This window comes from Chaetura pelagica, unplaced genomic scaffold (genome assembly GCF_000747805.2).
Source record: "Chaetura pelagica isolate M959 unplaced genomic scaffold, ChaPel_1.0 scaffold145, whole genome shotgun sequence".
Classification (NCBI taxonomy): Eukaryota; Metazoa; Chordata; class Aves; order Apodiformes; family Apodidae; genus Chaetura; species Chaetura pelagica.
The window spans coordinates 1,205,341-1,220,146 of record NW_009953332.1 but is presented as its reverse complement, the minus strand read 5'-3'; the positions used below and the strand labels follow the sequence as shown (position 1 = coordinate 1,220,146).

The following is a 14,806-nucleotide window of genomic DNA, read 5'->3' as shown; positions in this document are numbered from 1 at the left end:
TGGTAGAGCTACTTGCATTAAAAATTTAAAAGCCAGTAGCTTTAAGATGCGTGAGGAGTTTTCCTGTTTCAGACTCCAGCATAATTTAGGGCTGCATGCTGTGTCCCTGTCTATGTGCAGCTTCCTAGTTTCAGGATCCAACTTGATAGGCTTGGTTTCATCACAGAGTCTTGTGGGAGCCCATGTGGAATTTTCTTTATGTTTTGAGTAAAGCTTTATCCAGCAGTGATGACTAAATAAAGGCTTAATGTGAGCCTTCATACTTCCCAGAAAGTGATGGAGAGATTTTTATTACAGACCTACAGTAGCAAAATACCTTTCTTTCCCTCTTTTTGGTCCTCTGCTGTACAGCTTCCCTTTGTGCTGAAGTTCCTGCAGGCCTGGGTGGGAGGGACAGGACAGAGATACCTAGTGAATACTGTAGAGAGCTGGAAGTAGGAGACCATCTGTCCAAAACCTATGTTCTCTGTTTTTTTTTCTGAGCTGTGGACCCAACTGCTCTGAACTAAGGAGTCTAAGAAGTGGTACATAAAATGCCATGGAGGGACTGGAGAGTGCCGAGGAGCTTGACATGGAAAAAAGAGTGGAGTGCTGAGGAGTCTTGCCTGTGTCCAAGGCTCTTGCAGCCTTCCTCTGAGTGTGATGTTACTCAACAGGCGCGGGGTTTGCTAGTGCTAAGTCTGTTATGTAAAGCCTGCCATCTTGTGGCTCTAGTGCCAGGACAGCCACACACTAATTTTCTTTGTACAGATAGCTTTTTACAAGCCTTTGTGCGCACGCCTCTCTTGAGCATGATGTTAATTTCATGTGCTCGCATGTAGTCTTGGAAGAACATAATTTAAATCTGAGAGTCTGTGATTTTAAAGCTGTGTGTTGATTTTACATTAGCTTTATTTTGCTGAGAAGTATTTCTGTTGTTTCTTATAAGCAGTACAATTATTTTAAAAGTAGTGAACGTACTGTTTTGGCACTTTTGGATCTTGTTCTTAATAATCTGTATCCAATTTTAAGTATCCTCTGTTTACTGTTGTAAACTTTTTTCACTTCTGCAAAGAGAAGTGTGAGGAGTGAGGAAGAATGTGAAAGCAGTTGTCTCATCGAGCCTGCATCTGCCAGTTCTTGTAAAATGTTCATAGTTTGATTATAAACATCTAGAACTCCTGAATGCTAGTGCTCTTACTAAAGAATTGCTGGTATCCCAGAGAGAAAAAGAATCATCTTCAAGGTGGAAGAATTTGTATTGCACGTTTAAACACAGCTGCTTGTGCCAGCGAAATGTCAGTCACTATGATTCCTGATCAAGATTTTCCTTTCCCCTGTTTTTGATAATAGCCTGTTGTAGCATTATTTGTGAATAATTATCTTAGGCTGAAGACAATGAGTTTGTGTTGGTGGCATTTCTTATTTTAATTTTCTTTGTATATGCCATTTTATGGAATAAACCTGTAGAAACTGTTTGACTGCTTGTGTAGACACAAAGTCTAAGTGGGAATTTCAAAAGCTTGTGTATTTGCTTTTGTAAAGAAAGACACCTGTACCTACACACCAATGGTGTTTCAGTGATGGCACAGTCATAAAGACAGGGTTTGAGTATCTTTCCATCAATCTGTGGAACTTTGCCATTATGTATAGTTAGAAGGGTCCTGCATAGTTGTTCACTATGCTACATCTGCTGCTTGTGGAGGACTTGTTTATAGATAGTAAGGAGCGATTTTCACTGAGAAGCTGGTCTGTTAATTGGAAATGGGCTTTTGTCAGCCTAGACAGTGCATCTGCACAAGTTCCTCTGTGGATAAGAGGCTACAAAGGTAAGTTACTTCTCTCAGATGAGAAAGCAGGAGTTCATTTAAATTAGAGTAAATTAAGACAATACAGAAAGTTTTTTTGTTGGATGTTTCTCAAGTTCAGGATTCAGATTGTACCTTATTTTATTAGTCTACTTTAACAGCATTTTTAGCTTTTCTTACCACTCTGTTTTTTCCAGTTACATCAAAAAGGAATATGATCTAAATACAATCAATGTCAAACTCAGAGAGCTGGAAATAGCCTTCAACACTAAAGAAACTGCACTGGCCACACTCCTTGGTGAGAATCAGAATCTGAAAGGAGAGACCGACAACTTGAAAGATCAAATTGGGCAGGTGAGAAGAAGAAACTTAACCATCAAGCTTCTGTCCATAAGCGAGATGTATTTATAATAAGAGCTGTCATTCTGGTAAAATGCAACTCGGTAGTAAAAAAAAAAATGGTTCAAACCTGTCATGTAGTTACAATTATAAATGGTTTCAGTGTCAACATTGGAAACAATGTTGAGTAGGTGACCATATCCACTACTGTTCACTTTATTAACACAAGGAATGGTGTAATAGATTCTGAAATTGCAAGGGGTTGTACTTGTGTTGAAGAAAGCAGATCAAGAGTCAAAATAAACTTGACCAATTGTAGAACTGTTCTGGGGAGAGACTGACTTCACAAATGTCTGTAATGAGTAACTAACAAGTAACAGTTTGTGATTCTCTGCCCTCCTTTTGGTTCTGCCTGTGGTTCTTGGTCTTCCAGGCATCTGATAGAACCAAGGTGGGGGGAATGCTAGTTTTGTTAACCCATTGAAACATGATTTGTGATCTTAACACCACCCTAGGAAGATGAGTTGAGTAGACCAGGAAACTATTTGCTATGTAGAAAAACAGAAGTTTTGTAAGGAAAACTGCTAAGAAGCACTTTAATGCTAGTTACAAATGAGAAATATCTAGAATTTACCAGTGCAAGTGATTTCAAAAGGGTTTTGGGGAATGACAATGATGTGAATATTGGATTTGCTTGCCAAGTTCAACCATAACATGCAGTTAGCTGTACTTCTAGGTAGTTTAGGTCGTTGCATTACACAAATTCTGCTACTTAATTGTGCTGATTTTTTTCTTAAAGCTGGAAGCTGAATTAGCTGCTGCCAAGGAGAAACTCGCAAGTGAAACCTTATTAAAGGTCGATCTTGAAAACCGTTGTCAGTCTCTCCTTGAGGACCTGGAATTTCGTAAAGTCATGTATGAGGAGGTAAAGGCTTCAGTCTCAAGAATTCACATTTTTAAAGGGAAGAGGACAACTGGGGTGCTTATTCTAGAATACTACAATAACTTAGGTTGGGAAGGACCTCAGAAAGTTGTCTGGTCTGAACTCTTACTCAACAGGTTTTACCTGTAGTTGGCAGATTTCTAACCTTTTTTAGGTTTCCAGGAAAAAAGTCAGCTCTTGTGATAAAGTAGCTTCACATATCCCATTGTTTCATGGTGAATTCTGCCCATGGCATTGTGATGTACATGACTTTTCCATAGTAATTACTAAGTTAATTATTTTTCATAAAATCTCTGTTTCGCAAAGTGGAGAAAAACACTCAACAGATGCTGGTTTTTAATTTCAGAACTTTCTAATAGGATGCTTGTGATGGCGCTCTCCCCTTCACTAGCAGTACTTTTAAGCTTTCCAGGAGGAACCTTAGAGCAGTACCAGATGTATCTAACCATACTGTCTTTTGTTCCTTGCTAATTGTATTTTTATCTTTGTTCACATTATTGAAATCCTTTTTTCTAGACACCATGGGTAAGCATACACATATATGGGAAAATGTTGCTTAATGAAAATTAATTTTATTTCACAGTACTTCCATTTTGTACAAGACTCCTAAAGAAAGTCAGGATGTATTTCTAAAATCTAATCATATTGAGATGTATTTGTTGAAAATGCAGACAGTTCTCAGAAGGAAATGTGACTTTAGATTCTGATGGTATCCTAGCTCTTATTTCAATCACTTGCTATTGCAAAATTAGGTTGTGTGCAGAACAGACAGGAGAAATGAGCCTGTGTTTCTACTGAGAGTTTCAATGTCAGACTAATGTGCTGGTCCACAAGACTAGCTAAAATCTGTATTGCTAGCTGCTCAGTGGATAGTTTGTCTTGTACTTACTGAATGTTTTATTTTTTCTCTCTTAGGAAATTAATGAAGCAAAAAAGAAATATGAAGCTTCCTTGGCTCAGCTTTCTTCTTCTGGATATCGTGTTGAATATCAACAAAAATTGGCCCAGGCTCTTCACGAAATGAGACAACAGCATGATGTACAACTGAAGCTTTACCAAGAAGAACTTAAACAGACTTACTCTGCCCAAGTGAGAACATATTTTTCATGCAGTTGTCTGATGTGGTTTTTATTTTAATGGAAAGATAAACTACCTACTTGCATTATAGAAGATTTTGTTCTGGATCTTGGTTTAAAATTACTGTGTTTTTTAATATGAATTTACATTTTCAGGTCTCATTTTGGGAGCAGCTTTAATCCCCAAAACATGCAATAATGTAAGAGTAGGAAGAACCATGTGAAGGTGAACTGTGTGGAAAAGTGCTAGTACTGGGTTTATTATGGGGAAAGTTTGTGTCAGCTGTAACATTGTCTTGGTGATCAACATATGGGCTCCTGTAGTTGTATAAAACTATTTTCATAGAAGGGCCTGTTGAGAATACAGCATTCTGAGTTCTCTGATCCTGTACAAAACAAGGGAAAGTTTTACTACACCAAATGATTTCTGCTTTTCACTCTTCTATAGAAGAAGCATACTCAAGTTGAAATCAGTTATACTTCATAATTTCCTTCCTCAACTATGAGCCTAGATTACATTTCTGTCAGGAGAGGTTCTGATGTCTCAACTCAACCTGGTTTCTGTGACTATACTTGTTGCAGTTTGTGTTTTTAAAAACAAGGTGGGATGTCACAGAAGAAAAACTGAAGCAAACTGAATTTGTTAGCATAGTTTTCAGTCTTTTCAGTCTTTACTGTATTAACCTTGTACAGTTGCTTATGTTCAGGGCTTCAATCTGACGTGGAAAAACTTATATTTTTGCTATATCTTACTTTAAATTTTAAATATATTTTTAGTCTAAAAAAGCCTTTCATAATTAAGACATTCTTGTTCCATCTCTTCAGGTATACAGTTTCTGTGGTTTTGGACTCTTACTTTAAAGCTTTTTTAGATTCCATTTCATCTGCAACTACAAGTTCAATAATAAGTCTGATGCTGCTCAAGTGGATTTAGCTAGTTATTTGAGCTTCAAGTTGTGACAGAATGAAGCAGTAGTGACACCTGGCACTGATACTGAATCTGAAGGCACATTATGAATTGTTGGCTCAGCCAACATGTTGGCTGAAAACATAAGTTTGCTTTTTTAAAGAACTGGCAATTTCAGTTCAGTTTCTTCTGTTCAAGCATACTCAAAATCAGATCAACAGTAATCAAGTATGTAAAGATAAACACTGGCCAGCATGAAAACTGAACTTAGTAGTCCAACTTCAGTAATGTCTATAAGGGAAATTTACTAATCCTACAATAAATATTCAGAAGATTGGGATTTTCAAGTAGGGCAATCCAACATGGTAATTGAGCCACTATATTTAACCCCTAAATAAAAGATGATTCATCGTGTTAGAGCTGCATAAAGGAACTTTATGGTTTAGTGCTGTGTGTAGTTTTTAGGGACTTAAGTCTTTCTATAAAAGTTACTGTGAAACTGATGTCTTACCTTGATCTACTGCAGCTTGAAAATGCTAGGCTTGCCTCTGAAAGGAGTGAATCCACAGCTAAGTCAGTAAGAGAAGAACTGAATGAAAGTCACGTGCGAATTGAAAATCTGTCTTCTCATGTTAGCAGCCTTCAGAAAGAGGTAACAAGCTGTTTGCTCAGTCTTGCTAGTTACAGCTGTTGACTTTTTTAATTAAAGGACTGTCCTTCCCTTAACTTGTATTTTCAGCATCACTATTTGAATTTGTCTTCTGTTCTACTGTACTGTTTCACATTTCTCAATGTTTCCTTTCAACACAGTTGAATTCCTTGTGCATCCTGCTACAGTGCAAGTATTAAAGGTGGCACTGTTAACTGGATTTTGTGAAAACTTTTGCACATAGATGGGACATTTTAGACAAGGGCTCTGTATTAAATGTTCTTGAGATTCTAAGCAATTTAGTTCTGATCTGTAGTAATTGAACAGCCTAGCATGGAATTCCACAAAGCAATATTTAAAGATAGAGCTGGAGTCTTTCTGTCCCAGATCCCATTTGCATTTAGAACTCTAAAAAGAAGTAGGAACTTACTAGGATTAGGATAAAAAGTGAGACTGAGAAAATACATTAAATAACTATACTTGAATGTTTTCAGAGCAAGGTCTTGAGCAGAAACCAAGATCAGAGAGCACAGACCACACCCAAAGGAGTATGACCCAGCCTATGACAAGCTATACATTCAGTATTAGCTTACTTGATGGGAGTAATGTCATGTGCTATAGTGGAGATCTAGAGTGAAAATGAGAAATGCTAGGAGTTGGTTCTGAAGTGGGCTTTTGTAACTTACTAATCAGTTGAAAAAGCAACAAAACATTATTTTAAAACATACAAAATGTTAGTAATATTTGGCTTAGATCCTCTCTGTGATATATTTTGAATTGTATTAATTCTGTACAGTAGATTCTTGTAGGACTTCAAAATGCTCTGTATTTCAAGTGAAGAATATAAATGCAGGGGATGTTATTTCATGATTTTTCAAGTAACTTGGCAGATACTAGTTTTAGTCTTCCCAGTTTTCTGTTAAGAGACAAATTAGGCTCTGGAAAAGAGCAGGTGATGTAATGAATATGCATGAGGTCACAGAAGAACTGGATCAATAGTTCTACTTATTTCTGCCTTTAGATTGCCATCTTTTGGTGGTTCAGTCTACAGGTGTATCTAGTTACTTGCCTTCTTACTTCAATTAATTACCTATGATCTGTTGTTTACTTCAGAGTGACAGTTAGATTCAGAGAACTTGCTTCTGAATTTGCAGAGGTGTTGGCTATTGAAATGAACTTCTGCCAGTTTGAGCACAATTGTCCACCCAAAACCCCATTTTATTGTTGTGCTATTGGGGCTTTGTAGTCCCAACTACCATCACTGCTGGTGCTAGTGATGTCAACCAGCAGAGTTTTTCCATTTGCCAGCACTGTTCTCTTGCAAAAGTCTCATCACCAGTGCTGGTCTGGTTTGAGTTACCAACACTGAGCTCTGTAGTAGTTTCCACTGGGATCTTTTGTGTGGCACTTTTATTTAATTCCTTATCTGGCTCCTGACATTAATGATCAGTTATGCTGGTCCTGTGTGTCAGCCTTTTAGACTCCCTGTTTTCATTGTCTGTGGACTATAATGACTTCTGAAGTGGAGTGCCTGCTTAGGAAACTTGGTGACTTAGCTGGCCAAGGTAATTATGAGGCATTGGTTCCTGTGTCCTTTAAGTAAAAAAAACTCAAGAGACTGTCAACCAGAAGAAAGCCTTAAAGCTGTCATTATTTGGCCTTTCTTTGATAAGGATTCCATTTGGTATCTACAATATTCATTTCTACTGCCTTGATGTGATTTTCAAAGTATGGGGCAAATTAGCTTCGTTCATGAAACACTTAACACTGTACTTTAAGCAAGCCTTGAAGACTATGAAAGCAGACAGACAGGTTTTCACTGACGACCCCTATTCCTTTAGAGGAACTTCTCAATTCAGAATTGACAGCAGTAAACTGAAGCAGGAAGTTGATATCTGAAAGCTAATTACTTACATAGGATGTGAAGTACACAGAGCTGCTCTTTGATTCTGTGTCCTGTCCAGAATGTCTTAAATGGTTTGACTCTTAGGCTTAATTTTTCTCAACTGAGTAAACTCAAGTGTCATAACATTGTCAAATCTCAGAAGAATGGAGCAGTATGTTGTAAGTTCCATTGGAATTTGAGGTACTGATCTGAGGAAAGCCAGATGGCCTACCTTGGTAGAAAGGACTAACACACAAGGAGTAAACAGGATGGCACTGCTTAGCATAGATAAGGCTTGGAATGTATAGATAAGGCCTGAATTGTGAGGGAATGTCGGTGTGCCTGGCCGGCTAGTGGAGGTGTATTCCAGCGAGGGAAGAATGCAAGACAATCAATATGATTGATAGAGCAAACTTCAACTTTATTAGAAATTACAGGCACTTATATACCCTTAGCCCGGATTTTGCATGTCCAGGGTTGCACTGATGATTGGTCAGTTGTACTGGAGCCTGCCACGGTCTGAACAGTGACTGGCTCCTTGGCCCAGGCTCAATCAAGACTCTCCACCTCATCTCCTCTTCTGGCACGTTCGGATGTTTACTTCGGCCTGAATTGTGAGGGAATGTATTGTGTGGGAGGATGCTCCCACAGAAACTTGCAGAGAAGACAAGACCCTGGTGCAGACCCCAGAAAGGAATGCCAAGAGGTGAAAAGTGCACAGCGAGGAAGACATACGGCCTTCATCCCAAAGACCCCTGCCCATGACCACCAGAAGATACTGCGCAAGTGCAACAAGGAGGAGCTCGGGGGGCAACTATGCTAATGATTAATTGTAATAACCCCTCCCTATCCTTGGACACCTAATGTATATGCAGCAGTATAGATGAATATGTATTACTTTGTGGCATATAATGACCTTGCCAATAGTCCTAGGGTGTGCACACTTGTGGAGGAGCCATCCCCCGTGCACCCAGCGCTGAATAAACATACCTTCTTTATAACCTTATTGGTTCTAAAGTCGTTATTCCGCACGTCAGTAGGAGAACAGGAAGTTAAATATAGGCAAGTTTGAATTCAGAAGGGAGTTGCTTAACCTAATATTTTTAATTCTATAGCCTCAATAGAATTAAGTGAGCTTTCCTTTGCACTGCTGATGTTTTCAATGTTTTCTAGTCTAGAGCATGGCAGAAGAAAGTGGAAGAGCTTGAAGACATCTTGGCCAAGGAAAAGGAAAACTGTTGCAAAACACTCTTTGCAAAGGAGAAGGAAGTGGAAGAGATAAGAACTCTGATGCAGGAGCAGCTCAGTGACCATGAAAAACTATTGGATGTGAAACTGGGCCTTGATATGGAAATAAGTGCCTATAGGAAGTTGCTGGAAGCTGAAGAGGAAAGGTATGAATGAATATAGCAACAAATGTTGGTATCCATGTGCTTCCCTTAATTTTCTTCTCTGTGAAAAGGCAGTTCTTACTGGGAATGCATTCATTAAGTGCCTTACTGTAGTTTCCAAGGCACTTTGGTTTTGCCCTCTCCTGTCTTTACACACATGCTTCTAGTCTCCATGAGACCAAGCTGCTTGAGTAGCAGACCAATACCTCTCAAGGGAGCAATACCCTTCTGTTACGATTCAGCACTGAGGATGCAATGAATTGAATTGTCATTTGTCGGCCTTTCTGGTGCCATAATTAATATTTTTCAGAGTTAATTAGGGGGTTACTTAATTGTTAGCCAAGTTTCTTTAAGTATAGAACAATTTTAATGAAGCAGTAGTTTTAATGGTTGCCCAGCTTATCAGCTAGCTGCATTTTCCACATCTGATTTTGACAATATTGAAAGTTCTCACCTGGTGAGTCGCAGCTGTCATTTAAAATAGCTTCATACTTCAGTGTTTTCTGAATGCCATCCTACTGGTCCGGGGTGGTTCCTCTCAAGTGTGGGGATCAAACAGCAAAAGCTCCTGTGCCATTGGGTTTTTGCATAAACTTCCTCAAATGGCTTAAGTCCCCCAGAGAGTGTTCTCTTTGTGTTTCATCTACCCAGGAATGCAGTCTTTAACAAATGCATAGAGGTGCCTTTAATGTAGCATTCTGTCGGTATTCAAGCTCCAAAAGTATTAGTCAGCTAACTGACAAGACTTTATTCAATTCTTTAAAAAATACCTAAGGCTTCTCATGCAATGTGCTTTGTTTGCTATGTTCCTGTACTTTTTTCTGTATAATTCTATGATAAGACGAGAAGAGAAGAAGAAAGTTTATGAAAGTGGACAAAGTAAAACCAGTGTGATACATGGATATTTCTTTTCTTCAATACAGATTGCAACTTTCTGGAAGCCCATCTTCCCGTGTGACTGTGTCACAGGCTTCATCAAGCCACAGCGTCTGTACAACCAGGGGGAAGAGGAGGAGGCTTGATGTAGAGGAATCTGAAGCTAGCAGTAGTGTCAGCATTTCCCACTTAGCTTCTACAACTGGCAGTGTCTCCATTGAGGAGATAGATGTAGATGGAAAATTTATCCAGCTGAAGAACACCTCCAAACAGGTTTGAAAACATACACATAGCACTTCCTTACAATGGGGTGGTGAGAGATGGAAGCATCCTCAGCACCCATTCAGCCCACAGGCTTCATGCTGACCCTGGAGCTAAAGCATGGTGTCTAAGAGGTGGCACTAAGAAACTAGTGTGTCACAAAACAAGCTTTCATACAGTATCGTGGACTGAAAATTACTTATTTCTAATAGATTTTAATGCTTCTCACAGCACTTTAGTTGCTAAGTTGCTTACCCATCAAAGTGTTAAGTCACTCTTCAGTTCTGCCTTGCAAGTGATGTGCCTGTAAAGGTAACATTGTCACTGATAGGATGGAGTGCAAGCAGACACTAGTCTACTTTAGAAGCCTTATAAAAACTTTCTTGGCCGTAAACACCCCACTAAAAAAATACATACTGGTGTAAAATAAATTCCTAAATGTAAGGAATGACCTGGGTGCCTTGGACTTGCATGTAGGTCCTTTAAATCAGTATTCCTTCTTTGCCTTTCCTTCTTTCTTGCCTTCATCCACAGTTTTTAGTAGTCCTTAGTTCTCAAGCCAAAGCCACCTTTATGATGATTACTCAGATTATTTTATTCTGTGAATAGGCTGGAGTTTATACTGGGAACACACTTTTTTTTTATTAAAGGGTACTTTTCCTTATGCTGCTTTCAGTATGATGCTAACTTGTATTTGGTACATGTGACCCCTGACTCCCTCTCCGCACCTAGCATTACTTAAAATTTCTGCCTAAGAAGTCCTGTGCTATAGACACAGGACTCCTGCATGTCATCACAGGAGAGATTGGAGACTTAGGACTGATTTCTTAAAGCCTTTGGGAGAAGAGAGAATTAAGCATTGTTTTATTAGGATGCCATATTACAAGACCTAATTTCTTTCAGCTTTGGTTTCAGAGAAGGTCTCAGTAATTCTTGCCTTCTCCTGTGCTGTCTGCCCCAGGTTCATGTGGAAGTGTGAGCTGCATTCTTTGTTTTCAGTGGCACACAGGCTTTGTCCAATGTCATCAGATCCTTTAACTTCATTATAAGGCAGCTCATCTTGATGTTTTAGATGACAAAGACAAGTCTGGTTCCAAATGTCTCAGTCTCTGCTAGTCACAGAATCACAGAATGGTTGGAGTTGGAAGGGACCTCAGAGGTGATCTGGTCCAAGCCCCCTGCTAAAGCAGGATTGCCTACAGCACATTACACAGGATTGCATCCAGATGGGTTTTTACCATCTCCAGAGAAGGAGACTCCACAGATGCCTTGGGCAGCCTGCTCTAGTGCTCTGACACCCTCATAGTAAAGAAGTTCATCCTCATGTTCAGATGGAACCTCCTGTATTCCACTTTGTGCTCATTGCCCCTTGTCCTGTACCAGACACTACTGAAAAGAGTCTGGCTCCATACTCCTTGCACCTCTAGATATTTCTAGACATTGCTAAGATCTCCTTTCAGTCTCTTCTCCAGGCTAAACAGTCACAGCTCTCGTAACCTTTCCTTGTAAGCGAGATGCTCGTCTCCCAGTCATCTTTGTTGCCCTCTGCTGGACTCTCTCCAGTAGTTCCCTGTCCCTCTTGAACTGGAGAGCCCGGAACTGGAGGCAGACACTACCTCAGTAGGGTAGAATAGAGGAGAAAGATGACCTTCCTTGACCTGCTGGCCACACTGTTCCTTATGTGTCCCAGGGTACTATTGGCCTCCTTGGCCACAAGGACCTATTTCTGGCTTATGGTTAACTTATTGTCTACCAAGACTTCAAGATGCTTCTCATGGCTGCTTTCCAGCCGGTCAGTCCTTAACCTGTGCTGAAGCACTGGGCTGTTCCTCCTTGCAGGACCTTACATTTAGGCTTGTTGAACCTCATTGGATCCCTCATCAGCAAGCAGTTACGACAGCATAGAAGGCTATCAGACTGAGCAAGCATGATTTTCCCTCATTTAATCAATGCTGACCACTCCCAATAACTTTATGGATTTATGGATGTCCAGTTTGGCTAAGTGGTCTCTAACCTGGTCCTTTACTAACAAGGCAAAGTTGTCGTCTTTTCAGACTTCTTTTCCTACCTCCAGGATCTGGGATTCATGAGGGTTGGCTTCAGCAGTCAAGACTGAAGCAAAGAAGGCATTCAGTAACTCCTTCCCTGTGTCTCCTGTCCACATGGTGCCCATCTCAGTTATTAGTGGGCCCACACATTCCCTAGTCTTCCTTTTTTTTAACCAATATACTGAAAAAAGCCCTGCTTGTTGTCTTTGATACTCCTTGCCTTAAGTCCAGGTGGGCCTTAGCTTTTGGCATTGCATCCCTGCATGCTCTGACAGCATTCCTACATTCTTCCCAAGTGACCAGTCCACATTCTGTAAATCTCCTTTCATTTGAGTTTTTCCAGAAGACCTTTACTCATCCCTGCAGGTCTCCTGTCTCCTCTCCTTGATTTCTTACTTAGACGGACACACTGACCTTAAGCCTGGAGGAAGCAGTGTTTGAATATTGACCAGCTCATGGATGCCCCTATCTTCTAGAGTCCTAACCCATAGTATTTCATTGAGTAGTTCTTTAAAGAGACTCAGCTTAGCTCTTCTGAAGTCCAGGGTTGTAATTCTACTTATTTCTTTTTCCATGCAGGATGTTCAACTCCCCTATCTTGTGGTCACTGCAGCCAAGGTTGCCTCTATCCCTTACAACCCTAATCACTTTCTTTGTTCATACAAGATCCAGCAGTACACTTTTCCTCATAGGTTCCTCCACCACCTGTGTTAGAGGGTTATCCTCAGTGTTCTGCAGGATTCTTCTGGACTGAAGTGTGTTTAGCTATGTTGCCTTTCCAGCAAATCAGAGTGGTTGAAGTCTCCCATGAGGACCAGGCCTGGCCTGTGACCATGAGGATACATGAAGAGACAGACTCCTCTAGATGGTGATACATATGTCAAAGATAGAAATCTTTTTTTTTAGGTGACTGTTTTCAAACTGCAGTGGCAACTGTTCAATTTTTGGAAACCATTGGTGGGAGAATTTAAAGTCTACCCTTCTTTTGAAGTACTCATTCTGTAATGATTTCTATGCTTATTATATTAGTGCTTTTGAAGTAGTTGATAAGCAAAAAAAAGACAGGAAAAATTCTGTTGGTCTTGCATAGGAGTATGTGGTGAGAGGTGAGCACATGTGAAAATACATTTTAAAATAACTAAAAGAATATTTTTTTGAAGAAGCCTGGTTGTCATTCTGTGTTTCAAACAACTATTATATAATTTGCAAAGGGATTTAAAATATTCATGTATTTTTCTGAACCAAGCTATAACAAAAGTGGTGCAAACTATAAATATCAATTAATACAACATCAGAACTAAAAAGCAGCATTAACTTGAAATAAGTAAAACAAATTTAACTAAAATTATTCTAACTGCATACTGGAGATCAAGTGATAAATACTTTTACTGAAAATTTTGTGCCTCACAGCCTTATATGTAAAATACTTGTATGTGTAACAGAAAATGATTGCTGATGGAAACTTTTTCTCCTTTTCATTAGGATCAACCTATGGGAGGCTGGGAGATGATCCGAAAAATAGGGAACAGTTCTGTCAGTTACAGATTTACCTTAAAATACACACTAAAGGCGGGTCAGACTGTTACAGTAAGTTGTCAAGCTTGAGCTGTTAGTTGAAATGGGCTTAGTTCAAGTTCTGTGTCAACAAGACCAGGTTTTTAGTTTTGTCTATTCTAAGTACATGTTCAGAAACCAATCACCTACATTTTGTATTGGGAATCAGTTGTATCAATTGCTGGGAAGAAGTTTGACAGACTCATTTTTCAGGAAGTCTCAATGTAGAGCAGTAACTTTGACCATAAATTTGTTCATTTACATATTCAAAACTCTGCATTAAAGTAGGGATTTTTTTACTGTAAAAGACTTTGGAAGAATGTAGAGACTTGTATTTTCTTAACTGGGGGAGATTCACGAGTGTCACTTAAATGGAATACATTAACTCAAATAACATGGAAATGTGTAAGACTAGCAAATAATGCTCACATGTGACTTCTTTTAACAGATCTGGGCTTCAGATTCTGGTGTTGCTGCCAACCCTCCTAGTGACCTCATCTGGAAGAATGAGACTTCTTGGGGCACTGGTGAAGATGTGAAAGTTGTGCTGAAAAATTCTTATGGAGAGGTAAAGTACCTCAGATATGTTTAAACTTGTCTTTCTGTGGTGCATCTCCTATGAAGATGCAGGTAAAGCCATTGTTATGACTTTGCACCTAAATGCATATGAGTGTTCAGTAAAGTTTTCTTGTTTTGCTTTCCAGTCAAGCATCCTATGCCCCTGTCTGTCCTAACTGTAATTCAGGAATTCAATTTATTGAAGTGTGTGAAATTTTCTCTCTATCTTGTGTATAAGTAGCATGACTTGCTTAGACAGTGCCCTTATCCCAGGAATTGTGTAGTGCCTTATAGCATTTTGAAAAGAAAAAGCTTGAGTAAACCTTACCTTAGTGACTTGTTTCTTAACTTATTTTTCCTTAAAACTCTGTGGTTAGGGAGAGTTGATAAGATTACAGTGAAATTTATAAGCAATAAGGTATCAATAATTCTGCTAACATGGGAGCTAAAACTTGAGTTGGACAGTTGCTGTGCCATCTTGCAACTGAAAGTAAATATTGGAATGTAATACTATATAGACAAAATCAGTATA

The 14,806-nt window shown here is 39.3% G+C and overlaps 1 protein-coding gene across 1 annotated transcript in view; it reads left to right on the top strand.

The window, feature by feature from the left end:
- The first annotated feature begins 1,743 nt into the window (after positions 1-1,743).
- LMNB1 (lamin B1) overlaps positions 1,744-14,806 on the top strand; it is a 14,189-nt gene continuing 1,126 nt past the window's right edge. The window contains exons 1-9 of the mRNA XM_009998166.1: positions 1,744-1,808; positions 1,985-2,141; positions 2,926-3,051; positions 3,985-4,158; positions 5,579-5,704; positions 8,760-8,980; positions 9,901-10,126; positions 13,645-13,749; positions 14,165-14,284. Of these exons, the coding sequence (XP_009996468.1) occupies positions 1,744-1,808; positions 1,985-2,141; positions 2,926-3,051; positions 3,985-4,158; positions 5,579-5,704; positions 8,760-8,980; positions 9,901-10,126; positions 13,645-13,749; positions 14,165-14,284 (1,320 nt within the window). The remainder of the gene's footprint in view (positions 1,809-1,984; positions 2,142-2,925; positions 3,052-3,984; positions 4,159-5,578; positions 5,705-8,759; positions 8,981-9,900; positions 10,127-13,644; positions 13,750-14,164; positions 14,285-14,806) is intronic.